Source organism: Bombina bombina, chromosome 10, assembly GCF_027579735.1.
Source record: "Bombina bombina isolate aBomBom1 chromosome 10, aBomBom1.pri, whole genome shotgun sequence".
Classification (NCBI taxonomy): Eukaryota; Metazoa; Chordata; class Amphibia; order Anura; family Bombinatoridae; genus Bombina; species Bombina bombina.
In genome coordinates this window covers 193237523-193261913 of record NC_069508.1, presented here as the reverse complement: position 1 = coordinate 193261913, position 24391 = coordinate 193237523, and the positions used below count along the sequence as shown (strand labels likewise).

At 39.0% G+C, this 24391-nt stretch overlaps 1 protein-coding gene across 1 annotated transcript in view; it reads right to left on the bottom strand.

The window, feature by feature from the left end:
- Positions 1-24391, bottom strand: part of LOC128640796 (ubiquitin carboxyl-terminal hydrolase 24) — a 152644-nt gene that overhangs the window by 44202 nt on the left and 84051 nt on the right. Inside the window, exons 14-16 of the mRNA XM_053693216.1 lie at positions 15578-15673; positions 15340-15501; positions 14120-14227 (exon numbers count right to left, since the gene is read on the bottom strand). Of these exons, the coding sequence (XP_053549191.1) occupies positions 14120-14227; positions 15340-15501; positions 15578-15673 (366 nt within the window). The remainder of the gene's footprint in view (positions 1-14119; positions 14228-15339; positions 15502-15577; positions 15674-24391) is intronic.

Sequence of the window (24391 nt, the reverse complement as noted above, 5' to 3'; positions counted from 1 at the left end):
CAGGTTATGTGCCTCTATACGGGCACAGATGTGTATGTCTTCTATACAGGTTATGTGCCTCTATACAGGCATAGATGTGTATGTCTTCTATACAGGTTATGTGCCTCTATACAGGCATAGATGTGTATGTCTTCTATACAAGTTATGTGCTTCTATACAGGAATAGATGTGTATGTCTTCTATACAAGTTATGTGCCTCTATACAGGCATAGATGTGTATGTCTTCTATACAGGTTATGTGCCTCTATACAGGCACAGATGTGTATGTCTTCTATACAAGTTATGTGCCTCTATACAGGCATAGATGTGTATGTCTTCTATACAAGTTATGTGCTTCTATACAGGAATAGATGTGTATGTCTTCTACACAAGTTATGTGCCTCTATACAGGCATAGATGTGTATGTCTTCTATACAGGTTATGTGCCTCTATACAGGCATAGATGTGTATGTCTTCTATACAGGTTATGTGCCTCTATACGGGCATAGATGTGTATGTCTTCTATACAGGTTATGTGCCTCTATACAAGCACAGATGTGTATGTCTTCTATACAAGTTATGTGCCTCTATACAGGCATAGATGTGTATGTCTTCTATACAAGTTATGTGCCTCTATACAAGCACAGATGTGTATGTCTTCTATACAAGTTATGTGCTTCTATACAGGCATAGATGTGTATGTCTTCTATACAGGTTATGTGCCTCTATACAGGCATAGATGTGTATGTCTTCTATACAAGTTATGTGACTCTATACAGGCACAGATGTGTATGTCTTCTATACAAGCATAGATGTGTATGTCTTCTATACAAGTTATGTGCCTCTATACAAGCACAGATGTGTACGTCTTCTATGCAAGTTATGTGCCTCTATACAGGCATAGATGTGTATGTCTTCTATACAAGTTATGTGCCTCTATACAAGCACAGATGTGTATGTCTTCTATACAGGTTATGTGCCTCTATACAGGTTATGCGCCTCTATACAGGTTATGCGCCTCTATACAGGTTATGCGCCTCTATACAGGTTATGTGCCTCTATACAGGTTATGTGCCTCTATACAGGCATAGATGTGTACGTCTTCTATACAGGTTATGTGCCTCTATACAGGCATAGATGTGTATGTCTTCTATACAAGTTATGTGCCTCTATACAGGCACAGATGTGTACGTCTTCTATACAAGTTATGTGCCTCTATACAGGCATAGATGTGTACGTCTTCTATACAAGTTATGTGCCTCTATACAGGCATAGATGTGTATGTCTTCTATACAAGTTATGTGCCTCTATACAGGCATAGATGTGTATGTCTTCTATACAAGTTATGTGCCTCTATACAGGCATAGATGTGTATGTCTTCTATACAAGTTATGTGCCTCTATACAGGCATAGATGTGTTTGTCTTCTATACAGGTTATGTGCCTCTATACAGGCATAGATGTGTATGTCTTCTATACAGGTTATGTGCCTCTAAGACATTAACCGGGTACAATCCCGTTTGAAAAATAACCAAACAAATAGATTAAAGTCATCACTTTAGCATGTAGAATAAGTTCCTAGTGCAACAGATAAGGGCTACATGTATATAATTATGAGTAAAAAACATATCAAGTGAAAAAATTGAAAAAACTGAAAAAATTGAAAAAATTGAAATTATTGTAAAAGCTGTATAATACACTGTTAGTGACTCCAAAGTTAGTTCATAGGGAAATAAATACTTAAATTACCTTTAAGAGTAGTACATACAGTCCATAATCTGTATCATACAAACAAATTAAGTGCACACGCATATTTTTGCAAATTATAGATTTTACATTCTATATATGCAAACGTAAAAAGACATATTAAGATACAATAAGACATATAAAAGCATCCTGCCTAAATAAAAAAGCATAATGTTAAGCCTGAAATGTACCACCAGCATTGTAACTCTATCCAATCCTTTAAACTGCAAACAAATTCAATATGTAAAATTTGTTTTAATGTAAATATTGTATAAACCTATGTATTATTCATATTATGAAAAGGTGAGATTTATTGGAGTTTAGGATTTATAACCCCAGTTTGGTAGTAACATTTGTTGATTAACTGAACTGAATATGTTTCTTTTAAAAGTGTAGTACACTAAGGGTTAAAATTTTTCGACTCCAATAAATAATCTGAAAGGGAGACACCTGCCATCCCTGATGAAGTGCTCAGTTTGAGCAGGAAACGCGTCGGAAGGCAGTCTTTCCCCCTGTGTGTTTGGGTAACATTGTATCTGTGCTTATATCAGTTTTAAAATGATTCAATAAAGTCTACTAATTTTTAACTAAGTTGTGCTGCCTGCATTCACCTCCACTAACTTCTTTTGGAATTTCTTATGTGCCTCTATACAGGCACAGATGTGTATGTCATCTATACAGGTTATGTGCCTGTCTTCTATACAGGTTATGTGCCTGTCTTCTATACACGTTATGTGCCTCTATACAAGCACAGATGTGCCTGTCTTCTATACACGTTATGTGCCTCTATACAAGCACAGATGTGCCTGTCTTCTATACACGTTATGTGCCTCTATACAAGCACAGATGTGTATGTCTTCTATACAAGTTATGTGCCTCTATACAGGCATAGATGTGTATGTCTTCTATACAGGTTATGTGCCTCTATACAGGTTATGTGCCTCTATACAGGTTATGTGCCTCTATACAGGCATAGATGTGTATGTCTTCTATACAGGTTATGTGCCTCTATACAGGCATAGATGTGTATGTCTTCTATACAAGTTATGTGCCTCTATACTAGCACAGATGTGTACGTCTTCTATACAAGTTATGTGCCTCTATACAGGCATAGATGTGTACGTCTTCTATACAAGTTATGTGCCTCTATACAGGCATAGATGTGTATGTCTTCTATACAAGTTATGTGCCTCTATACAGGCATAGATGTGTATGTCTTCTATACAGGTTATGTGCATCTATACAAGCATAGCTGTGCATGTCTTCTATACAAGTTATGTGCCTCTATACAGGCATAGATGTGTATGTCTTCTATACAAGTTATGTGCCTCTATACAGGCACAGATGTGTATGTCTTCTATACAAGTTATGTGCCTCTATACAGGCATAGATGTGTATGTCTTCTATACAAGTTATGTGCCTCTATACAGGCATAGATGTGTATGTCTTCTATACAAGTTATGTGCCTCTATACAAGCAAAGATGTGTATGTCTTCTATACAGGTTATGTGCCTCTATACAGGCACAGATGTGTATGTCATCTATACAAGCATATATGTGTATGTCTTCTATACAAGTTATGTGCCTCTATACAGGCATAGATGTGTTTGTCTTCTATACAGGTTATGTGCCTCTATACAGGCATAGATGTGTATGTCTTCTATACAGGTTATGTGCATCTATACAAGCATAGATGTGCATGTCTTCTATACAAGTTATGTGCCTCTATACAGGCATAGATGTGTATGTCTTCTATACAAGTTATGTGCCTCTATACAGGCACAGATGTGTATGTCTTCTATACAAGTTATGTGCCTCTATACAGGCATAGATGTGTATGTCTTCTATACAAGTTATGTGCCTCTATACAGGCATAGATGTGTATGTCTTCTATACAGGTTATGTGCTTCTATACAGGCATAGATGTGTACGTCTTCTATACAAGTTATGTGCCTCTATACAGGCATAGATGTGTATGTCTTCTATACAAGCATATATGTGTATGTCTTCTATACAGGTTATGTGCCTCTATACAGGCATAGATGTGTATGTCATCTATACAGGTTATGTGCCTCTATACAAGCACAGATGTGTATGTCTTCTATACAAGTTATGTGCCTCTATACAGGCATAGATGTGTACGTCTTCTATACAGGTTATGTGCCTCTATACAAGCATAGATGTGTATGTCTTCTATACAAGTTATGTGCCTCTATACAGGCATAGATGTGTATGTCTTCTATACAAGTTATGTGCCTCTATACAGGCATAGATGTGTATGTCTTCTATACAGGTTATGCGCCTCTATACTAGCACAGATGTGTACGTCTTCTATACAGGTTATGTGCCTCTATACAGGCACAGATGAGTATGTCTTCTATACAGGCATAGATGTGTCTCTATACAAGCACAGATGTGTATGTCTTCTATACAAGCATATATGTGTATGTCTTCTATACAAGTTATGTGCCTCTATACAGGCACAGATGTGTACTTCTTCTATACAAGTTATGTGCCTCTATACAGGAATAGATGTGTATGTCATCTATACAGGTTATGTGCCTCTATACAGGCATAGATGTGTACGTCTTCTATACAAGTTATGTGCCTCTATACAGGCACAGATGTGTTTGTCTTCTATACAAGTTATGTGCCTCTATACAGGCACAGATGTGTATGTCTTCTATACAAGTTATGTGCCTCCATGCAGGCATAGATGTGTATGTCTTCTATACAAGTTATGTGCCTCTATACAGGCACAGATGTGTATGTCTTCTATACAAGTTATGTGCCTCCATGCAGGCATAGATGTGTATGTCTTCTATACAAGTTATGTGCCTCTATACAGGCACAGATGTGTTTGTCTTCTATACAAGTTATGTGCCTCTATACAGGCACAGATGTGTATGTCTTCTATACAAGTTATGTGCCTCCATGCAGGCATAGATGTGTATGTCTTCTATACAAGTTATGTGCCTCTATACAAGCACAGATGTGTATGTCTTCTATACAGGTTAAGTGCCTCTATACAGGCACAGATGTGTATGTCTTCTATACAAGTTATGTGCCTCTATACAAGCATAGATGTGTATGTCTTCTATACAAGTTATGTGCCTCTATACAAGCATAGATGTGTATGTCTTCTATACAGGTTATGTGCATCTATACAGGCATAGATGTGTATGTCTTCTATACAAGTTATGTGCCTCTGTACAAGCATAGATGTGTATGTCTTCTATACAAGTTATGTGCCTCTATACAAGCACAGATGTGTATGTCTTCTATACAAGTTATGTGCCTCTATACAGGCATAGATGTGTATGTCTTCTATACAAGTTATGTGCCTCTATACAGGCATAGATGTGTATGTCTTCTATACAAGTTATGTGCCTCTATACAAGCACAGATGTGTATGTCTTCTATACAAGTTATGTGCCTCTATACAGGCATAGATGTGTATGTCTTCTATACAAGTTATGTGCCTCTATACAGGCATAGATGTGTATGTCTTCTATACAAGTTATGTGCCTCTATACAGGCATAGATGTGTATGTCTTCTATACAAGTTATGTGCCTCTATACAGGCATAGATGTGTACGTTTTCTATACAAGTTATGTGCCTCTATACAGGCACAGATGTGTATGTCTTCTATACAGGTTATGTGCCTCTATACAAGCACAGATGTGTATGTCTTCTATACAAGTTATGTGTCTCTATACAAGCACAGATGTGTATGTCTTCTATACAAGTTATGTGTCTCTATACAAGCACAGATGTGTATGTCTTCTATACAAGTTATGTGTCTCTATACAGGAATAGATGTGTATGTCTTCTATACAAGTTATGTGCCTCTATACAGGCATAGATGTGTATGTCTTCTATACAAGTTATGTGTCTCTATACAGGAATAGATGTGTATGTCTTCTATACAAGTTATGTGCCTCTATACAGGCATAGATGTGTATGTCTTCTATACAGGTTATGTGCCTCTATACAGGAATAGATGTGTACGTCTTCTATACAGGTTATGTGCCTCTATACAGGCATAGATGTGTATGTCTTCTATACAGGTTATGTGCCTCTATACAGGAATAGACGTGTATGTCTTCTATACAGGTTATGTGCCTCTATACAGGAATAGATGTGTATGTCTTCTATACAGCTTATGTGCCTCTATACAGGCATAGATGTGTATGTCTTCTATACAGGTTATGTGCCTCTATACAAGCACAGATGTGTATGTCTTCTATACAAGTTATGTGCCTCTATACAGGCATAGATGTGTATGTCTTCTATACAAGTTATGTGCCTCTATACAGGAATAGATGTGTATGTCTTTTATACAAGTTATGTGCCTCTATACAGGCATAGATGTGTATGTCTTCTATACAAGTTATGTGCCTCTATACAGGAATAGATGTGTACGTCTTCTATACAGGTTATGTGCCTCTATACAGGCACAGATGTGTATGTCTTCTATACAAGTTATGTGCCTCTATACAGGAATAGATGTGTATGTCTTCTATACAGGTTATGTGCCTCTATACAGGAATAGATGTGTATGTCTTCTATACAGCTTATGTGCCTCTATACAGGCATAGATGTGTACGTCTTCTATACAAGTTATGTGCCTCTATACAAGCACAGATGTGTACGTCTTCTATACAAGTTATGTGCCTCTATACAAGCACAGATGTGTATGTCTTCTATACAAGTTATGTGCCTCTATACAGGCATAGATGTGTATGTCTTCTATACAAGTTATGTGCCTCTATACAAGCACAGATGTGTATGTCTTCTATACAAGTTATGTGCCTCTATACAGGCATAGATGTGTATGTCTTCTATACAGGTTATATGTGCCTCTATACAGGCACAGATGTGTATGTCTTCTATACAGGCACAGATGTGTATGTCTTCTATACAAGTTATGTGCCTCTATACAGTCATAGATGTGTATGTCTTCTATACAGGTTATGTGCCTCTATACAGGCATAGATGTGTATGTCTTCTATACAGGGTATGTGCCTCTATACAGGCATAGATGTGTACGTCTTCTATACAAGTTATGTGCCTCTATACAGGCATAGATGTGTATGTCTTCTATACAGGTTATGTGCCTCTATACAAGCACAGATGTGTATGTCTTCTATACAGGTTATGTGCCTCTATACAAGCACAGATGTGTATGTCTTCTATACAAGTTATGTGCCTCTATACAGGCATAGATGTGTACGTCTTCTATACAAGTTATGTGCCTCTATACAGGCATAGATGTGTATGTCTTCTATACAGGTTATGTGCCTCTATACAAGCACAGATGTGTATGTCTTCTATACAGGTTATGTGCCTCTATACAGGCATAGATGTGTTTGTCTTCTATACAAGTTATGTGCCTCTATACAGGCATAGATGTGTACGTCTTCTATACAGGTTATGTGCCTCTATACAGGCACAGATGTGTATGTCTTCTATACAAGTTATGTGCCTCTATACAGGCACAGATGTGTATGTCTTCTATACAAGTTATGTGCCTCTATACAGGCATAGATGTGTATGTCTTCTATGCAAGTTATGTGCCTCTATACAAGCATAGATAAGGATGTCTTCTATACAAGCATAGATGTGTATGTATTCTATACAGGTTATGTGCCTCTATACAGGCATAGATGTGTATGTCTTCTATACAGGCACAGATGTGTATGTATTCTATACAGGTTATGTGCCTCTATACAGGCATAGATGTGTATGTCTTCTATACAGGTTATGTGCATCTATACAAGCATAGATGTGTATGTCTTCTATACAGGTTATGTGCATCTATACAAGCATAGATGTGCATGTCTTCTATACAGGTTATGTGCCTCTATACAGGCATAGATGTGTATGTCTTCTATACAGGTTATGTGCCTCTATACAGGCATAGATGTGTATGTCTTCTATACAAGCATAGATGTGTATGTCTTCTATACAAGCATAGATGTGTATGTCTTCTATACAGGTTATGTGCCTCTATACAAGCATAGATGTGTATGTCTTCTATACAGGTTATGTGCATGTCTACTATACAGGTTATGTTCATCTATACAAGCATAGATGTGCATGTCTTCTATACAGGTTATGTGCCTCTATACAGGCACAGATGTGTATGTCTTCTATACAAGTTATGTGCCTCTATATAGGCACAGATGTGTATGTCTTCTATACAAGCATAGATGTGTATGTCTTCTATACAGGTTATGTGCCTCTATACAAGCATAGATGTGTATGTCTTCTATACAAGTTATGTGCCTCTATACAGGCATAGATGTGTATGTCTTCTATACAAGTTATGTGCCTCTATATAGGCACAGATGTGTATGTCTTCTATACAAGCACAGATGTGTATGTCTTCTATACAAGTTATGTGCCTCTATATAGGCACAGATGTGTATGTCTTCTATACAAGTTATGTGCCTCTATACAGGCACAGATGTGTATGTCTTCTATACAGGTTATGTGCCTCTATACAGGCATAGATGTGTTTGTCTTCTATACAGGTTATGTGCCTCTATACAGGCACAGATGTGTATGTCTTCTATACAAGTTATGTGCCTCTATACAGGCATAGATGTGTATGTCTTCTATACAGGTTATGTGCCTCTATACAGGTTATGTGCCTCTATACAAGCATAGATAAGGATGTCTTCTATACAGGTTATGTGCCTCTATACAAGCATAGATAAGGATGTCTTCTATACAAGCATAGATGTGTATGTCTTCTATACAAGTTATGTGCCTCTATACAGGCATAGATGTGTATGTCTTCTATACAGGTTATGTGCCTCTATACAGGTTATGTGCCTCTATACAGGTTATGTGCCTCTATACAGGTTATGTGCCTCTATACAGGTTATGTGCCTCTATACAAGCATAGATAAGGATGTCTTCTATACAAGCATAGATGTGTATGTCTTCTATACAAGTTATGTGCCTCTATACAGGCATAGATGTGTATGTCTTCTATACAGGCACAGATGTGTATGTCTTCTATACAAGCATAGATAAGGATGTCTTCTATACAAGCATAGATGTGTACGTCTTCTATACAAGTTATGTGCCTCTATACAGGCATAGATGTGTATGTCTTCTATACAAGCATAGATGTGTATGTCTTCTATACAAGTTATGTGCCTCTATACAGGCATAGATGTGTATGTCTTCTATACAAGCATAGATGTGTATGTCTTCTATACAAGTTATGTGCCTCTATACAGGCATAGATGTGTATGTCTTCTATACAGGCACAGATGTGTATGTCTTCTATACAGGCACAGATGTGTATGTCTTCTATACAAGTTATGTGCCTCTATATAGGCACAGATGTGTATGTCTTCTATACAAGCACAGATGTGTATGTCTTCTATACAAGTTATGTGCCTCTATACAGGCATAGATGTGTTTGACTTCTATACAGGTTATGTGCCTCTATACAGGCATAGATGTGTTTGTCTTCTATACAGGTTATGTGCCTCTATACAAGCATAGATAAGGATGTCTTCTATACAAGCATAGATGTGTATGTCTTCTATACAAGTTATGTGCCTCTATACAAGCATAGATGTGTATGTCTTCTATACAGGTTATGTGCCTCTATACAGGCATAGATGTGTTTGTCTTCTATACAGGTTATGTGCCTCTATACAGGCATATATGTGTATGTCTTCTATACAAGTTATGTGCCTCTATACAAGCACAGATGTGTATGTCTTCTATACAGGTTATGTGCCTCTATACAAGCATATATGTGTATGTCTTCTATACAGGTTATGTGCCTCTATACAGGCATAGATGTGTATGTCTTCTATACAAGTTATGTGCCTCTATACAAGCACAGATGTGTATGTCTTCTATACAGGTTATGTGCCTCTATACAGGCATAGATGTGTATGTCTTCTATACAAGTTATGTGCCTCTATACAGGCACAGATGTGTACGTCTTCTATACTAGTTATGTGCCTCTATACAGGAATAGATGTGTATGTCTTTCATACAAGTTATGTGCCTCTATACAGGCATAGATGTGTATGTCTTCTATACAGGTTATGTGCCTCTATACAAGCACAGATGTGTATGTCTTCTATACAAGTTATGTGCCTCTATACAGGAATAGATGTGTATGTCTTCTATACAAGTTATGTGCCTCTATACAGGAATAGATGTGTATGTCTTCTATACAGGTTATGTGCCTCTATACAGGCACAGATGTGTATGTCATCTATACAGGTTATGTGCCTCTATACAAGTTATGTGCCTCTATACAGGTTATGTGCCTCTATACAGGTTATGTGCCTCTATACAAGTTATGTGCCTCTATACAAGCACAGATGTGTACGTCTTCTATACAGGTTATGTGCCTCTATACAAGCACAGATGTGTATGTCTTCTATACAGGTTATGTGCCTCTATACAGGAATAGATGTGTATGTCTTCTATACAGGTTATGTGCCTCTATACAAGCACAGATGTGTATGTCTTCTATACAGATTATGTGCCTCTATACAGGAATAGATGTGTATGTCTTCTATACAGGTTATGTGCCTCTATACAGGAATAGATGTGTATGTCTTCTATACAGGTTATGTGCCTCTATACAGGAATAGATGTGTATGTCTTCTATACAGGTTATGTGCCTCTATACAGGAATAGACGTGTATGTCTTCTATACAGGTTATGTGCCTCTATACAAGCACAGATGTGTATGTCTTCTATACAGCTTATGTGCCTCTATACAGGCATAGATGTGTATGTCTTCTATACAAGTTATGTGCCTCTATACAAGCACAGATGTGTATGTCTTCTATACAAGTTATGTGCCTCTATACAAGCACAGATGTGTATGTCTTCTATACAAGTTATGTGCCTCTATACAAGCACAGATGTGTATGTCTTCTATACAGGTTATGTGCCTCTATACAGGCACAGATGTGTATGTCTTCTATACAGGTTATGTGCCTCTATACAGGCACAGATGTGTATGTCTTCTATACAGGTTATGTGCCTCTATACAGGCACAGATGTGTATGTCTTCTATACAAGTTATGTGCCTCTATACAAGCACAGATGTGTATGTCTTCTATACAAGTTATGTGCCTCTATACAGGCACAGATGTGTATGTCTTCTATACAGGTTATGTGCCTCTATACAGGCACAGATGTGTATGTCTTCTATACGAGTTATGTGCCTCTATACAGGCACAGATGTGTATGTCTTCTATACAAGTTATGTGCCTCTATACAGGCATAGATGTGTATGTCTTCTATACAAGTTATGTGCCTCTATACAGGCACAGATGTGTATGTCTTCTATACAGGCACAGATGTGTATGTCTTCTATACAGGCACAGATGTGTATGTCTTCTATACAGGCACAGATGTGTATGTCTTCTATACAGGTTATGTGCCTCTATACAGGCACAGATGTGTATGTCTTCTATACAGGCACAGATGTGTATGTCTTCTATACAAGTTATGTGCCTCTATACAGTCATAGATGTGTATGTCTTCTATACAGGTTATGTGCCTCTATACAGGCATAGATGTGTATGTCTTCTATACAGGGTATGTGCCTCTATACAGGCATAGATGTGTATGTCTTCTATACAGGTTACGTGCCTCTATACAAGCACAGATGTGTATGTCTTCTATGCAAGTTATGTGCCTCTATACAAGCATAGATAAGGATGTCTTCTATACAAGCATAGATGTGTATGTCTTCTATACAGGCATAGATGTGTATGTATTCTATACAGGTCATGTGCCTCTATACAGGCATAGATGTGTATGTCTTCTATACAAGCATAGATGTGCATGTCTTCTATACAGGTTATGTGCCTCTATACAGGCATAGATGTGTATGTCTTCTATACAAGCATAGATGTGTACGTCTTCTATACAGGTTATGTGCCTCTATACAGGCATAGATGTGTACGTCTTCTATACAAGTTATGTGCCTCTATATAGGCACAGATGTGTATGTCTTCTATGCAAGTTATGTGCCTCTATACAGGCATAGATGTGTACGTCTTCTATACAAGTTATGTGCCTCTATATAGGCACAGATGTGTATGTCTTCTATACAGGTTATGTGCCTCTATACAGGCATAGATGTGTATGTCTTCTATACAAGCTATGTGCCTCTATACAGGCATAGATGTGTATGTCTTCTATACAAGTTATGTGCCTCTATACAGGCATAGATGTGTATGTCTTCTATACAAGTTATGTGCCTCTATACAGGCATAGATGTGTATGTCTTCTATACAAGTTATGTGCCTCTATACAGGCATAGATGTGTATGTCTTCTATACAAGTTATGTGCCTCTATATAGGCACAGATGTGTATGTCTTCTATACAAGCACAGATGTGTATGTCTTCTATACAAGTTATGTGCCTCTATATAGGCACAGATGTGTATGTCTTCTATACAAGTTATGTGCGTCTATATAGGCACAGATGTGTATGTCTTCTATACAAGTTATGTGCCTCTATACAGGCATAGATGTGTATGTCTTCTATACAGGTTATGTGCCTCTATACTAGCACAGATGTGTACGTCTTCTATACTAGTTATGTGCCTCTATACAAGCACAGATGTGTATGTCTTCTATACAGGCACAGATGTGTATGTCTTCTATACAAGTTATGTGCCTCTATACAAGCATAGATGTGTATGTCTTCTATACACGTTAAGAGCCTCTATACAAGCACAGATGTGTATGTCTTCTATACAAGTTATGTGCCTCTATACAAGCACAGATGTGTATGTCTTCTATACAGGTTATGTGCCTCTATACAGGCATATATGTGTATGTCTTCTATACAAGTTATGTGCCTCTATACAAGCACAGATGTGTATGTCTTCTATACAGGTTATGTGCATCTATACAGGCATATATGTGTATGTCTTCTATACAGGTTATGTGCCTCTATACAGGCATAGATGTGTATGTCTTCTATACAAGTTATGTGCCTCTATACAGGCATAGATGTGTATGTCTTCTATACAAGTTATGTGCCTCTATACAAGCATATATGTGTATGTCTTCTATACAAGTTATGTGCCTCTATACAGGCATAGATGTGTACGTCTTCTATACAAGTTATGTGCCTCTATACAGGCACAGATGTGTACGTCTTCTATACTAGTTATGTGCCTCTATACAAGCACAGATGTGTATGTCTTCTATACAGGCACAGATGTGTATGTCTTCTATACAAGTTATGTGCCTCTATACAAGCACAGATGTGTATGTCTTCTATACAAGTTATGTGCCTCTATACAAGCACAGATGTGTATGTCTTCTATACAAGTTATGTGCCTCTATACAAGCATAGATGTGTATGTCTTCTATACAAGTTATGTGCCTCTATACAAGCACAGATGTGTATGTCTTCTATACAAGTTATGTGCCTCTATACAAGCACAGATGTGTATGTCTTCTATACAGGCACAGATGTGTATGTCTTCTATACAAGTTATGTGCCTCTATACAAGCACAGATGTGTATGTCTTCTATACAAGTTATGTGCCTCTATACAAGCATAGATGTGTATGTCTTCTATACAAGTTATGTGCCTCTATACAAGCATAGATGTGTATGTCTTCTATACAAGTTATGTGTCTCTATACAAGTAGAGATGTGTATGTCTTCTATACAAGTTATGTGCCTCTATACAAGCACAGATGTGTATGTCTTCTATACAAGTTAAGTGCCTCTATACAAGCACAGATGTGTATGTCTTCTATACAAGTTATGTGCCTCTATACAAACACAGATGTGTATGTCTTCTATACAAGTTAAGTGCCTCTATACAAGCACAGATGTGTATGTCTTCTATGCAAGCACAGATGTGTACGTCTTCTATACAAGTTATGTGCCTCTATACAAGCATAGATGTGTACGTCTTCTATACAGGTTATGTGCATCTATACAGGCATAGATATGTATGTCTTCTATACAGGTTATGTGCCTCTATACAAGCACAGATGTGTATGTCTTCTATACAAGTTATGTGCCTCTATACAAGCACAGATGTGTATGTCTTCTATACAGGTTATGTGCCTCTATACAAGCACAGATGTGTATGTCTTCTATACAAGTTATGTGCCTCTATAATAGCACAGATGTGTATGTCTTCTATACAAGTTAAGTGCCTCTATACAAGCACAGATGTGTATGTCTTCTATACAAGTTATGAAGGCAATAAGCTACACTATAAAGATAAGCTTTTTGTTTTCTCCTTCTCATTGTCTCAAAATAAAAAAAACACCACATTTCTGTCTTCAAATCAGTGTTTTACAAACACAGTAGATTTTTTAACCAGAAACAAATTCAATTCAGATGGCGTTACCTTGTCCTGCTTTTGGTAGGTCTGCTTACTGAAGGACCGTGTAATTTCATGAAGTTGTCGCAGAGCTGGAACAACCCACACAACCTGAGCATTGCTGTGTTGCGATGACTGAAAACACATAGAACAACTTATTTATTTAAAACAGAAATGTCTTGAAATTACATGGGGCTTACTGCCCCTTTAAGCATACACAAAAGACTTTGAAGGGGGTGTGACCCTGGGCTCCAATTCAAAATTAAGGTTTAAAAGTGTAAACATGTAAATTCTTCATGGATATTAACAGTCATTTTGTATGCAGACCGTTTATTGTTATGAGGTACTACAGAATTTTATGGCGTTATACAAATAAATTATAAAAAAATAATGATCACAAATGCAGAGCGTAAAGGGATACTGTACTCTGTCTCTCAGGGATACTGTACTCTGTCTCTCAGGGATACGGTACTCTGTCTCTCAGGGATACGGTACTCTGTCTCTCAGGGATACGGTACTCTGTCTCTCAGGGATACGGTACTCTGTCTCTCAGGGATACGGTACTCTGTCTCTCAGCGATACGGTACTCTGTCTCTCAGGGATACGGTACTCTGTCTCTCAGGGATACGGTACTCTGTCTCTCAGGGATACGGTACTCTGTCTCTCAGGGATACGGTACTCTGTCTCTCAGGGATACGGTACTCTGTCTCTCAGGGATACTGTACTCTGTCTCTCAGGGATACTGTACTCTGTCTCTCAGGGATACTGTACTCTGTCTCTCAGGGATACTGTACTCTGTCTCTCAGGGATACTGTACTCTGTCTGTCACCCAAACTAAGTTTGCATGAAAATAATTTTGCTCATTAAAACAAAGTAAACGCTGTTTAAATATATAAAAATAGTATCAGATGTAACTTCCTACTGTTAATTAGCTTATAGGTTCTTCATACTAATCCTAAAAAAGCATTAGCTGGAAGTAGAAAGTTCCTATGAGCCTGGACTTACCTATCAGCCAATAGTAATTAGAAGGAAGTGTTTATCCGTCATGACGCATGAGTAGGAGGTACAGAACTGATACAACTTTATCAGTTTCAATTTAACAGTAAAGAAAACAATTTTTTCATATTTTTCAATGAAAAAAAAAAATCACGTTTTGCTACTGTTCTGTAATATATAGTTTACATACATATATATGTGTGAGTTTTTTTTTGTTTTTTTTTAAGGGGCAAAAAATATATAAATCTTACCTTTTTAATATCATCTATGCACTTTATAATGTAACTCCTCTTGACGGTCTCTTTCACTGCATAAGCATCGCTAAGGATTGTAAGGTGCTCTTCTAAGGCTTGTTGGATTAAAGTACATGGTAACAAGGGTTGATGGGCAAGATCCCAAAGCACTTCGAGAACCTGAAAAGAAAGCAGCGATGAGTCCTATCAGCCGTGTTTAACAATAAATGTCTTTCCACCTCCTAAAGCAGCTAACCTTTGCTGTGGTGGTCTCATTTCGCGATTCTCTGCCAATTCGCCCTATGAGGCTCAACAGCTTTTGTCGAACTCGGTCAGTTTCCAGTTCCCAGCTCTGTGGAAAGAATAGAATAAATTACACATCAGCTATGCATATAAAAAATAGCAGCGCTGAGTTATACGGCTTCTTAATAGTCAGACACGAAAGCCAAAAGTAAAAACTTTCATGGGTCAGATAGAACCAGCAATTTTAATAGACTTTTCCATTTTCCATAGTCTCAGGAGCAGCAGCACATTGCTAGAAGCGAGTTGGTGATTGGTGGCTACACAAATGCCTCTTTTTATTAGCTAACCAGGTGTGCTCGGCTAGCTCTCGTGAGTGCACTGCTGCTCATAAAACGGACATTAACTATGTTTTTGTAAACTTCTTTCTTCTTCTTACGACACAATCAACACAATCTAAGACAGCTGTGTTGTCTTTCTTTACACGTTTATCTCCCTTCAAAATGTTTTACACAGGTCAGTGTTCTGTGTGTTTAACCCTTTAACTGCTGAACCATTACAACCCCTGTGCTGAGCTGTTTTGTAGTTGAGATGCAGCTCATATTTAGGCCCTACTATAGGTCATTTTTCAGTGAGAAACCAACACATTTTAGACAAAACCATTATTTTATGTATATATCATGGCGTGTAAGAAACCTGCAACAATTTTTATAAACAAGGTTATAAACAATAGTGTGTATTTTTTCCCCAAAACACAATAGTAAACGAAAAAACATAATTTATGTAAGAACTTACCTGATAAATTCATTTCTTTCATATTAACAAGAGTCCATGAGCTAGTGACGTATGGGATATACATTCCTACCAGGAGGGGCAAAGTTTCCCAAACCTTAAAATGCCTATAAATACACCCCTCACCACACCCACAAATCAGTTTAACGAATAGCCAAGAAGTGGGGTGATAAGAAAAAAAGTGCGAAGCATATAAAATAAGGAATTGGAATAATTGTGCTTTATACAAAAAAATCATAACCACCACAAAAAAGGGTGGGCCTCATGGACTCTTGTTAATATGAAAGAAATGAATTTATCAGGTAAGTTCTTACATAAATTATGTTTTCTTTCATGTAATTAACAAGAGTCCATGAGCTAGTGACGTATGGGATAATGACTACCCAAGATGTGGATCTTTCCACACAAGAGTCACTAGAGAGGGAGGGATAAAATAAAGACAGCCAATTCCTGCTGAAAATAATCCACACCCAAAATAAAGTTTAACAAAAAACATAAGCAGAAGATTCAAACTGAAACCGCTGCCTGAAGAACTTTTCTACCAAAAACTGCTTCAGAAGAAGAAAATACATCAAAATGGTAGAATTTAGTAAAAGTATGCAAAGAGGACCAAGTTGCTGCTTTGCAGATCTGGTCAACCGAAGCTTCATTCCTAAACGCCCAGGAAGTAGATACTGACCTAGTAGAATGAGCTGTAATTCTTTGAGGCGGAATTTTACCCGACTCAACATAGGCAAGATGAATTAAAGATTTCAACCAAGATGCCAAAGAAATGGCAGAAGCTTTCTGGCCTTTCCTAGAACCGGAAAAGATAACAAATAGACTAGAAGTCTTACGGAAAGATTTCGTAGCTTCAACATAATATTTCAAAGCTCTAACAACATCCAAAGAATGCAATGATTTCTCCTTAGAATTCTTAGGATTAGGACATAATGAAGGAACCACAATTTCTCTACTAATGTTGTTGGAATTCACAACTTTAGGTAAAAATTCAAAAGAAGTTCGCAACACCGCCTTATCCTGATGAAAAATCAGAAAAGGAGACTCACACGAAAGAGCAGATAATTCAGAAACTCTTCTAGCAGAAGAGATGGCCAAAATGAACAAAACTTTCCAAGAAAGTAATTTAATGTCCAATGAATGCATAGGTTCAAATGGAGGAGCTTGAAGAGCTCCCAGAACCAAATTCAAACTCCAAGGAGGAGAAATTGACTTAATGACAGGTTTTATACGAACCAAAGCTTGTACAAAACAATGAATATCAGGAAGAATAGCAATCTTTCTGTGAAAAAGAACAGAAAGAGCGGAGATTTGTCCTTTCAACGAACTTGCGGACAAACCCTTATCTAAACCATCCTGAAGAAACTGTAAAATTCTCGGTATTCTAAAAGAATGCCAAGAAAAATGATGAGAAAGACACCAAGAAATATAAGTCTTCCAGACTCTATAATATATCTCTCGAGATACAGATTTACGAGCCTGTAACATAGTATTAATCACGGAGTCAGAGAAACCTCTATGACCAAGAATCAAGCGTTCAATCTCCATACCTTTAAATTTAAGGATTTCAGATCCGGATGGAAAAAAGGACCTTGTGACAGAAGGTCTGGTCTTAACGGAAGAGTCCATGGCTGGCAAGATGCCATCCGGACAAGATCCGCATACCAAAACCTGTGAGGCCATGCCGGAGCTATTAGTAGAACAAACGAGCATTCCCTCAGAATCTTGGAGATTACTCTTGGAAGAAGAACTAGAGGCGGAAAGATATAGGCAGGATGATACTTCCAAGGAAGTGATAATGCATCCACTGCCTCCGCCTGAGGATCCCGGGATCTGGACAGATACCTGGGAAGTTTCTTGTTTAGATGGGACGCCATCAGATCTATTTCTGGAAGTTCCCACATTTGAACAATCTGAAGAAATACCTCTGGGTGAAGAGACCATTCGCCCGGATGCAACGTTTGGCGACTGAGATAATCCGCTTCCCAATTGTCTACACCTGGGATATGAACCGCAGAGATTAGACAGGAGCTGGATTCCGCCCAAACCAAAATTCGAGATACTTCTTTCATAGCCAGAGGACTGTGAGTCCCTCCCTGATGATTGATGTATGCCACAGTTGTGACATTGTCTGTCTGAAAACAAATGAACGATTCTCTCTTCAGAAGAGGCCAAAACTGAAGAGCTCTGAAAACTGCACGGAGTTCCAAGATATTGATCGGTAATCTCACCTCCTGAGATTCCCAAACTCCTTGTGCCGTCAGAGATACCCACACAGCTCCCCAACCTGTAAGACTTGCATCTGTTGAAATTACAGTCCAGGTCGGAAGAACAAAAGAAGCCCCCTGAATTAAACGATGGTGATCTGTCCACCACGTTAGAGAGTGCCGAACAATCGGTTTTAAAGATATTAATTGATATATCTTCGTGTAATCCCTGCACCATTGGTTCAGCATACAGAGCTGAAGAGGTCGCATGTGAAAACGAGCAAAGGGGATCGCGTCCGATGCAGCAGTCATAAGACCTAGAATTTCCATGCATAAGGCTACCGAAGGGAATGATTGAGACTGAAGGTTTCGACAGGCTGTAATCAATTTTAGACGTCTCTTGTCTGTTAAAGACAAAGTCATGGACACTGAATCTATCTGGAAACCCAGAAAGGTTACCCTTGTTTGAGGAATCAAAGAACTTTTTGGTAAATTGATCCTCCAACCATGATCTTGAAGAAACAACACAAGTCGATTCGTATGAGACTCTGCTAAATGTAAAGACGGAGCAAGTACCAAGATATCGTCCAAATAAGGAAATACCACAATACCCTGTTCTCTGATTACAGACAGAAGGGCACCGAGAATCTTTGTGAAAATTCTTGGAGCTGTAGCAAGGCCAAACGGTAGAGCCACAAATTGGTAATGCTTGTCTAGAAAAGAGAATCTCAGGAACTGATAATGATCTGGATGAATCGGAATATGCAGATATGCATCCTGTAAATCTATTGTGGACATATAATTCCCTTGCTGAACAAAAGGCAATATAGTCCTTACAGTTACCATCTTGAACGTTGGTATCCTTACATAACGATTCAATAATTTTAGATCCAGAACTGGTCTGAAGGAATTCTCCTTCTTTGGTACAATGAAGAGATTTGAATAAAACCCCATCCCCTGTTCCGGAACTGGAACTGGCATAATTACTCCAGCCAACTCTAGATCTGAAACACAATTCAGAAATGCTTGAGCTTTCACTGGATTTACTGGGACATGGGAAAGAAAAAATCTCTTTGCAGGAGGTCTCATCTTGAAACCAATTCTGTACCCTTCTGAAACAATGTTCTGAATCCAAAGATTGTGAACAGAATTGATCCAAATTTCTTTGAAAAAACGTAACCTGCCCCCTACCAGCTGAACTGGAATGAGGGCCGTACCTTCATGTGAACTTAGAAGCAGGCTTTGCCTTTCTAGCAGGCTTGGATTTATTCCAGACTGGAGATGGTTTCCAAACTGAAACTGCTCCTGAGGACGAAGGATCAGACTTTTGTTCTTTGTTGAAACGAAAGGAACGAAAACGATTGTTAGCCCTGTTTTTACCTTTAGACTTTTTATCCTGTGGTAAAAAAGTTCCTTTCCCACCAGTAACAGTTGAAATAATAGAATCCAACTGAGAACCAAATAATTTGTTTCCCTGGAAAGAAATGGAAAGTAGAGTTGATTTAGAAGCCATATCAGCATTCCAAGTCTTAAGCCATAAAGCTCTTCTGGCTAAGATAGCCAGAGACATAAATCTAACATCAACTCTAATAATATCAAAAATGGCATCACAGATGAAATTATTAGCATGCTGGAGAAGAATAATAATATCATGAGAATCACGATTTGTTACTTGTTGCGCTAGAGTTTCCAACCAAAAAGTTGAAGCTGCAGCAACATCAGCCAATGATATAGCAGGTCTAAGAAGATTACCTGAACATAGATAAGCTTTTCTTAGAAAAGATTCAATTTTTCTATCTAAAGGATCCTTAAACGAGGTACCATCCGACGTAGGAATGGTAGTACGTTTAGCAAGGGTAGAAATAGCCCCATCAACTTTAGGGATTTTGTCCCAAAATTCTAACCTGTCAGGCGGAACAGGATATAATTGCTTAAAACGTTTAGAAGGAGTAAATGAATTACCCAATTTATCCCATTCCTTAGCAATTACTGCAGAAATAGCATTAGGAACAGGAAAGACTTCTGGAATAACCGCAGGAGCTTTAAAAACCTTATCCAAACGTATAGAATTAGTATCAAGAGGACTAGAATCCTCTATTTCTAAAGCAATTAGTACTTCTTTAAGTAAAGAGCGAATAAATTCCATCTTAAATAAATATGAAGATTTATCAGCATCAATCTCTGAGACAGAATCCTCTGAACCAGAAGAGTCCAAAGAATCAGAATGATGGTGTTCATTTAAAAATTCATCTGTAGAGAGAGAAGATTTAAAAGACTTTTTACGTTTACTAGAAGGAGAAATAACAGACAAAGCCTTCTTTATGGATTCAGAAACAAAATCTCTTATGTTATCAGGAACATTCTGCACCTTAGATGTTGAGGGAACTGCAACAGGCAATGGTACATCACTAAAGGAAATATTATCTGCTTTAACAAGTTTGTCATGACAATTATTACAAACAACAGCTGGAGGAATAGCTACCAAAAGTTTACAGCAGATACACTTAGCTTTGGTAGATCCAGCAGGCAGTGGTTTTCCTGTAGTATCTTCTGGCTCAGATGCAACGTGAGACATCTTGCAATATGTAAGAGAAAAAACAACATATAAAGCAAAATAGATCAAATTCCTTATAAGACAGTTTCAGGAATGGGAAAAAAATGCCAAACATCAAGCTTCTAGCAACCAGAAGCAAATGAAAAATGAGACTGAAATAATGTGGAGACAAAAGCGACGCCCATATTTTTTGGCGCCAAATAAGACGCCCACATTATTTGCCGCCTAAATGCTTTTGGCGCCAAAAACGACGCCGCATCCGGAACGCCGACATTTTTGGCGCAAAATAACGTCAAAAATGACGCAACTTCCGGCGACACGTATGACGCCGGAAACGGAAAAGAATTTTTGCGCCAAAAAAGTCTGCGCCAAGAATGACGCAATAAAATGAAGCATTTTCAGCCCCCGCGAGCCTAACAGCCCACAGGGAAAAAAGTCAAATTTTTGAGGTAAGAAAAAATATGATAATTTAAAGCATAATCCCAAATATGAAACTGACTGTCTGGAAATAAGGAAAGTTGAACATTCTGAGTCAAGGCAAATAAATGTTTGAATACATATATTTAGAACTTTATAAATAAAGTGCCCAACCATAGCTTAGAGTGTCACAGAAAATAAGACTTACTTACCCCAGGACACTCATCTACATGTTTGTAGAAAGCCAAACCAGTACTGAAACGAGAATCAGTAGAGGAAATGGTAAATATAAGAGTATATCGTCGATCTGAAAAGGGAGGTAAGAGATGAATCTCTACGACCGATAACAGAGAACCTTATGAAATAGACCCCGTAGAAGGAGATCACTGCATTCAATAGGCAATACTCTCCTCACATCCCTCTGACATTCACTGCACGCTGAGAGGAAAACCGGGCTCCAACTTGCTGCGGAGCGCATATCAACGTAGAATCTAGCACAAACTTACTTCACCACCTCCCTTGGAGGCAAAGTTTGTAAAACTGATTTGTGGGTGTGGTGAGGGGTGTATTTATAGGCATTTTAAGGTTTGGGAAACTTTGCCCCTCCTGGTAGGAATGTATATCCCATACGTCACTAGCTCATGGACTCTTGTTAATTACATGAAAGAAAGTTAATCTCATATAAATAAGGGTCTTTCTGTATATTTCCGTAACTTTAATCTGCACATGATCCTCTATATGAACAGTTACACTAGGTGACAGTGGCGTATTTAGGTTTTGTGCTGCCCTAGGCACTCAAAATTCTTAATATTTTTTTGGGTCTCATACCATTTTCTCCCTGAGAGAAGGGAGAAAAAAAAAAGGGGAGAGAGAGAGAAGGTAGGAGAGAGAGAGAGAGAGAGAAGGAAGGAGAGAGAGAGAGAGAGAGAGAGAGAGAGAAGGAAGGAGAGAGAGAGAGAGAGAGAGAGAAGGAAGGAGAGAGAGAAGAGAGAGAGAGAGAAGAGAGAAGAGAGAAGAGAGAGAGAGAGAGAAGAGAGAGAGAGAAGAGAGAGAGAGAAGAGAGAGAGAGAGAAGAGAGAGAGAGAGAAGAGAGAGAGAGAGAAGAGAGAGAGAGAGAAGAGAGAGAGAGAAGAGAGAGAGAGGAGAGAGAGAGAGAGAAGGAGAGAGAGAGAGAGAGAGAGAGAGAGAAGGAGAGAGAGAGAGAAGGAAGGAGAGAGAAGAGAGAGAGAGAGAAGAGAGAAGAGAGAGAGAGAGAAGAGAGAGAGAGAGAAGAGAGAGAGAGAAGAGAGAGAGAGAAGAGAGAGAGAAGAGAGAGAGAGAGAAGAGAGAGAGAGAGAGAAGGAGAGAGAGAGAGAGAGAGAGAGAGAAGGAGAGAGAGAGAGAAGGAAGGAGAGAGAGAGAGAGAGAAGGAAGGAGAGAGAGAGAGAAGGAAGGAGAGAGAGAGAGAAGGAAGGAGAGAGAGAGAGAAGGAGAGAGAGAGAGAGAAGGAAGGAGAGAGAGAGAAGGAAGGAGAGAGAGAGAGAAGGAAGGAGAGAGAGAAGGAAGGAGAGAGAGAGAGAGAGAGAGAAGGAAGGAGAGAGAGAGAGAGAGAAGGAAGGAGAGAGAGAGAAGGTAGGAGAGAGAGAAGGTAGGAGAGAGAGAAGGAAGGAGAGAGAGAGAGAGAGAGAAGGAAGGAGAGAGAGAAGGAAGGAGAGAGAGAGAGAAGGAAGGAGAGAGAGAGAGAAGGAGAGAGAGAGAGAGAAGGAAGGAGAGAGAGAGAGAAGGAAGGAGAGAGAGAGAGAAGGAAGGAGAGAGAGAGAGAGAGAAGGAAGGAGAGAGAGAGAAGGTAGGAGAGAGAGAAGGAAGGAGAGAGAGAAGGAAGGAGAGAGAGAGAGAAGGAAGGAGAGAGAGAGAGAAGGAAGGAGAGAGAGAGAGAAGGAAGGAGAGAGAGAGAGAGAGAAGGAAGGAGAGAGAGAGAGAGAGAAGGAAGGAGAGAGAGAGAAGGTAGGAGAGAGAGAGAAGGTAGGAGAGAGAGAGAGAAGGAGAGGAGAGAGAGAGAGAGAGAGAGAGAGAGAGAGAGAGAGAGAGAGAGAGAGAGAGGAGAGGAGAGGAGAGAGAGAGAAAGAGAGAGAGGAGAGAGAGAGAAAGAGAGAGAGGAGAGGAGAGAGAGAGAGAGAGAGAGAGAGAGAGAGAGAGAAGGAAGGAGAGAGAAGGAAGGAGAGAGAAGGAAGGAGAGAGAGAGAGAAGGAAGGAGAGAGAAGGAAGGAGAGAGAAGGAAGGAGAGAGAAGGAAAGAGAGAGAAGGAAGGAGAGAGAAGGAAGGAGAGAGAAGGAAGGAGAGAGAAGGAAGGAGAGAGAAGGAAGGAGAGAGAAGGAAGGAGAGAGAAGGAAGGAGAGAGAGAGAGAGAGAGAGAGAGAGAGAGAGAGAGAGAGAGAGAGAAGGAAGGAGAGAGAAGGAAGGAGAGAGAAGGAAGGAGAGAGAGAAGGAAGGAGAGAGAGAGAGAGAGAGAGAGAGAGAAGGAAGGAGAGAGAGAAGGAAGGAGAGAGAGAAGGAAGGAGAGAGAGAAGGAAGGAGAGAGAGAGAGAGAAGGAGAGGGAGAAGGAGAGAGAGAGAGAGAGAGAGAGAGAGAGAGAGAGAGAGAGAAGGAGAGGGAGAGAGAGAGAGAGAAGGAGAGGGAGAGAGGGAGAGAGAGAGAGAGAGAGATAGAAGGAGAGGAGAGGAGAGGAGAGAGAGAGAGAGAGAGAGAGAGAGAGAGAGAGAGAGAGAGAGAGAGAGAGAGAGAGAGAGAGGGAGAGAGGGAGAGAGAAGGAGAGAGAGAGGGAGAGAGGGAGAGAGAAGGAGAGAGAGAGAGAGGGGGAGAGAGGGAGAGAGAAGGAGAGAG